The 4,566-nt window shown below is 37.6% G+C and overlaps 1 protein-coding gene across 11 annotated transcripts in view; it reads right to left on the bottom strand.

Annotated features, from left to right (window-relative positions):
- The window catches only part of TFDP2 (transcription factor Dp-2), an 84,852-nt gene that overhangs the window by 49,908 nt on the left and 30,378 nt on the right, over window positions 1-4,566 (bottom strand). For 7 of the 11 annotated variants that reach the window (XM_017862524.1, XM_017862536.1, XM_017862529.1 and 4 more), the window contains exon 3: window positions 648-769. The exons of the other annotated variants lie outside the window; for them this stretch is intronic. In XM_017862524.1, the coding sequence (XP_017718013.1) occupies window positions 648-769 (122 nt within the window). The remainder of the gene's footprint in view (window positions 1-647; window positions 770-4,566) is intronic. 11 annotated transcript variants of the gene reach the window in all.

Below are 4,566 nucleotides of genomic sequence, written 5' to 3'. Positions count from 1 at the left end.
ATCTCAAGTAACAAAACGAGGTTTTCAGTAATTTATCTTATTTATTTTTCTTTTATGGAAGTATGAGGTACTAAAATGATAAAGAGTGGAGAAAGGTATAAGTATTCTATAGGCAAAGATGAAACATATAGAAGTTTGTACTAAAAGTGACAAATTAGTAACATAGAAGAGATATTGATTCAATTGTTCAGTGTTTAAAAAGAAGAGGAAATTTAATTAAAAAATTTATTTGGCCTCTTTTCCTACCCTTTTCTAGTTTTTAAGGAAATAATTCATAGGGGAAATTCTGAGTATAGCCAACACTTAATATTTAACTCCTTTTTTATGTGAGTTAAAATATATAAAATATAGTTTTATATTTCCAAAACAGTTAAATGTTATAATGAAAGTAGTCCTATTCCAGACTTGAAAAGTCACGGCGTTCAGTTATGAGTTATTGTACTGTTTTTTTCTGTTTAAAATAGTTGTTCCAGAGATGATTTATATCTAAGATATAAAGTGAAATAAAATAGGTGATTTTAAAGGAAAAACATTTGCTTTTAAGAACTAAACTAAAATAAAACAAGAACAGAAGACAAGATAATGAGAAAAAAATGTCTAAACTTCTTTTTTAAGGTTTTAAAAAGAGTAACTTGTAACACTCTTACCCAGGGACCCAGCCAGTAGCTTCTGATATGTGTGTTTGAGTAACCATTGCTGGTGCAGGGGTATATGGACTCCCAATCAGAACACTTCCTGAACTGGTTAGTCTCTGTGGTGTGCTTATAATCTGTAAAGTCAGGAACAAAGAATATGATATTCTTAATTATTAAGAAAAGCCTACAGGCAGAAAATAATGTTGATTGCTAACCTACATATGAGGAAATAAAAGGTACTTAATGTCAGTCATCTAAGAATATAAGCAATGCCTTTGATTTACTTATATCCTAGGATCTTAACGCACAAGTATCCTGAATACTGACATGAGGTCACAATTCAGGTTTCAGCAAATGAATGGCAATTTGGAAGGATTAAGTAGAGAACTGACAATGCTTCAAAAATCAGAAAAATGAAAAGCTTTCTTTGAAACTGAGGAAATGAATTGCAGTACAGCTTGATTTACTAGAACCAGGGTAAGAGCAAATCAGACTTCCACAGTCCATCATACAGTATACACAAAGATACTATCCAGCTTGGATAATTATGTAGATGTAATTTTATCCTTTTTTTTAAAAAAAGTATTGGACAGGGAGCGGTGGCTCGCGCTGTAAACCCAGCACTTTGGGAGGCCGAGGTGGGAGGATCACCTGAGGTCAGGAGTTCAAGACCAGCCTGGCCAAGATGGTGAAAACCCATCTCTACTAAAAATACAAAATTAGCCAGGTATGGTGTTGTGTGCCTGTAATCCCAGCTACACGAGAGGCTGAGGCAGGAGAATCACTTGAACCCAGAAGGCGGAAGTTGCAGTGAGCGGAGATGGCACCATTGCACTCCAGCCTGGGCAAAAAAAGCAAAACTCCATCTCAAAAAAAAAAAAGAGTATTTCATGTTATTAAATACTCTTTGAAGACATTTTAAAGACCATAAAACATTCTACCATGTGGATTTATTATTCTCTATTAGATATATATGGATTTTTAATTGTTCATTATTATAAAGAATGCTGTGATAAACATTTTTTTACAAAGACCTCGCCCTTAATTTCTATTTCCTAAGGCTAGACTCCAGAAAGGGGATTAATGGAACCCCTAAAGACTTTTTTAGAAAGGTACCTTATATGTGTTACCAAATTCCTTTCCAGGTCTTAAAATTTTCACTGGTTAAAAAACAAAACATGTTCTTCCCAAAGACATTTATAATAATTAATACAAAAAACCGAGCAGCCTAGTAATAGCTTTAGAAATATTTTCATGTAGGCCGGGCGCGGTGGCTCAAGCCTGTAATCCCAGCACTTTGGGAGGCCGAGATGGGCGGATCACGAGGTCAGGAGTTCAAGACCATCCTGGCTAACACGGTGAAACCCCGTCTCTACTAAAAAATACAAAAAGCTAGCTGGGTGAGGTGGCTGGCGCCTGTAGTCCCAGCTACTCGGGAGGCTGGGGCAGGAGAATGGCATAAACCTGGGAGGCGGAGCTTGCAGTGAGCTGAGATCCGGCCACTGCACTCCAGCCCGGGCGACAGAGCGAGACTCCATCTCAAAAAAAAGAAAAGAAATATTTTCATGTTAAAAAAAAGGGGAAGAGGCACGCTCCAGTGAATGGGGATATTAATGAAACATGATTGGACCCTGTTGGATAATTATTGAAGCAACTGTTGGGTATATAGTTCTATTTTTGTAAAGTTTTGAAAGTGTTCATGATAGTAAGTTTTAAGTCCCAATTCAGAGAGAAAAATATTTACAGGGACTACATGTAATTGTTAATAAGTCCTCAAACAAGAGAAATAGTTCTATTCTACTGCCTTATGCAAGACAAAATGCTAATTAATTTTTATCTCCCTGACCAAATGAAACATGTTTCTGCAGCCAGGGTGAATCATTAAATTCATTGTTAAGTTGCTCCATACATAACTAAAGGGAAGGATTAATAAGCATTTCAAGCTCTTCATTTGCATTTGAAGGAAAGAGTCAAACAATAACCTCTGATAAAAATAGTTCAGAGCTAGTTATTAAAGTCTAGTCAACATGTATTCATTTACCAAGTATTTAAGAATCTTAGCTAGCTTCTGTTTATGTTTGACTATGTTAGTTTGGGGCTAGGAAGATGTTAGTACCTACAATTGTTTACGAAATAGTTTTAGTAAGTTCATTCTATAGTTAAAAAAAATAAAAACAAAAGTTAATAATAGTGACAGATGTCTGGAGAGTTCTGATTATGTACAATACACCAAGGGTATTAAATAAGGCACTCAGAAGTGTGCCTCGTGCGAAAACATAAAAACAGAAAATGTGTCTATACCTCTCAATGAATTCTGCCTTGCATTCCAAGTATGCTTGCACTTCCCACTCCACACGTCTGGTCCCACATCCCCACTTTCATTTCAGTGCAGGATCTTTAGGGGTGGAGAGTAACCTGCTAAACTATGTCCTTTGCAGGGTTTAACACAGTGGTAGGGGATGCTCATAGGAAAGGCACAATAAATATTTACTAACTGGGATAAAATACTCAACTTTTAAAATAATAGGGAAAAAAAGTAACTTCATTTATTGATATGCTAAAAGGATTATATAAAATCCACTAAAAAAATACAGCATAGTTTCCACCAATCACTACATCACATTCTCTATCATGCTGACCTTGGGTATGGACAGCTTATGAAGAAAAATGTGAGTTATTTGATTACCCTCTGGTCGACTCTACTCCTTGAACAGCAATGTCTACAAAGCTATTCTAAGCATTCCAATTTACCCTTGAAATGCATTGCATTACTACTGCAGTATTATTACTAAGGAGATCTTTTTTTATATGGTATTAGCAGCCTACATGCTTGGTTTTGATGATTTACAGGGCTTTGTAGAAAAAAAAAAAAGCTGGGCATGGTGGCTCATGCCTGTAATCCTAGCACTTTCTGAGAGGCAAAGGCAGGCGGATCATTTGAGGTCAGGAGTTCATGATCAGCCTGGCCAACATGGCGAAATCCCTACTCTATTAAAAATATAAAAATTAGCTGGGCGTGGGGGTGGGCACCTATAATCCCAGCTACTTGGAAGGCTGAGGCAGGAGAATCACTTGAACCCAGGAGACGGAGGTTACAGTAACCAGGGATGGTGCCACTGTACTCCATCCTGGGTGACAGAGTGAGACTCTATCTCAAAAAAAAAAAAAAGAAAGAAAGAAAAGAAAAAAGAAAGGAAGGAGGAAGGGAAAGAGGACATAGAGAGAAACTGGCTATCTTTATGAAAATGACTTTGAAAGTGAATTCTAGTTTACATTTTCTTTTTTTCCCTCCCTCATTGTCAGATTGTTAGCTGATATTCTTTGCTGATTGGAGAGTGATTAGCAACACTCTGCTCCTTTCTCTTAGCACAGGGCCTGGTACACAGCAATTCCTTAATAAACATTTCCTGCATGAACAAATTAGAGAGATGACACACTTGAACAGGAAAGATAAGGTCTAAGAGTATGTGAGATACAATAAGTTACTAAACTAGGATAATGAGAGTGAAACGTAAGAAATAAAACAAAAGGAAAGTCAGTGAGACTTGACCAGCCACAGAATATAAGAAAATTGGTTTACAGGGTGATGAGTCAGTCATGCTTTCTAACCCTGAACCTTAATTTTGAAATCCCAGGCTAGGCACAGTGGTTCACTCCTAAAATCCCCGCCCTTTGGGAGGCTGAGGCGGGGGGATCATTTGAGGTCAGGAGTTTGAGACCTGCCTGGCCAAAATGGTGAAACCCCATCTCTACCAAAAATACAAACAAAATCAGCTGGGTGTTGTGGCACACGCCGGTAATCCCAGCTACTCAGGAGGCTGAAGCAGAAGAATCGCTTGAACCTGGGAAGCGGAGGCTGTGGTGAGCTGAGATTGTGCCACTGCACTCCAGCCTAGGCGACAGAGCGAGACTCTGCAAAAAAAAAAAAAAA

The sequence above is a fragment of the Rhinopithecus bieti genome, unplaced genomic scaffold (assembly GCF_001698545.2).
Source record: "Rhinopithecus bieti isolate Rb0 unplaced genomic scaffold, ASM169854v2 scaffold_2654, whole genome shotgun sequence".
Lineage (NCBI taxonomy): Eukaryota > Metazoa > Chordata > Mammalia > Primates > Cercopithecidae > Rhinopithecus > Rhinopithecus bieti.
Note: the sequence above shows the minus strand (reverse complement) of the source record. Positions and strands in the feature narration are given on the sequence as shown.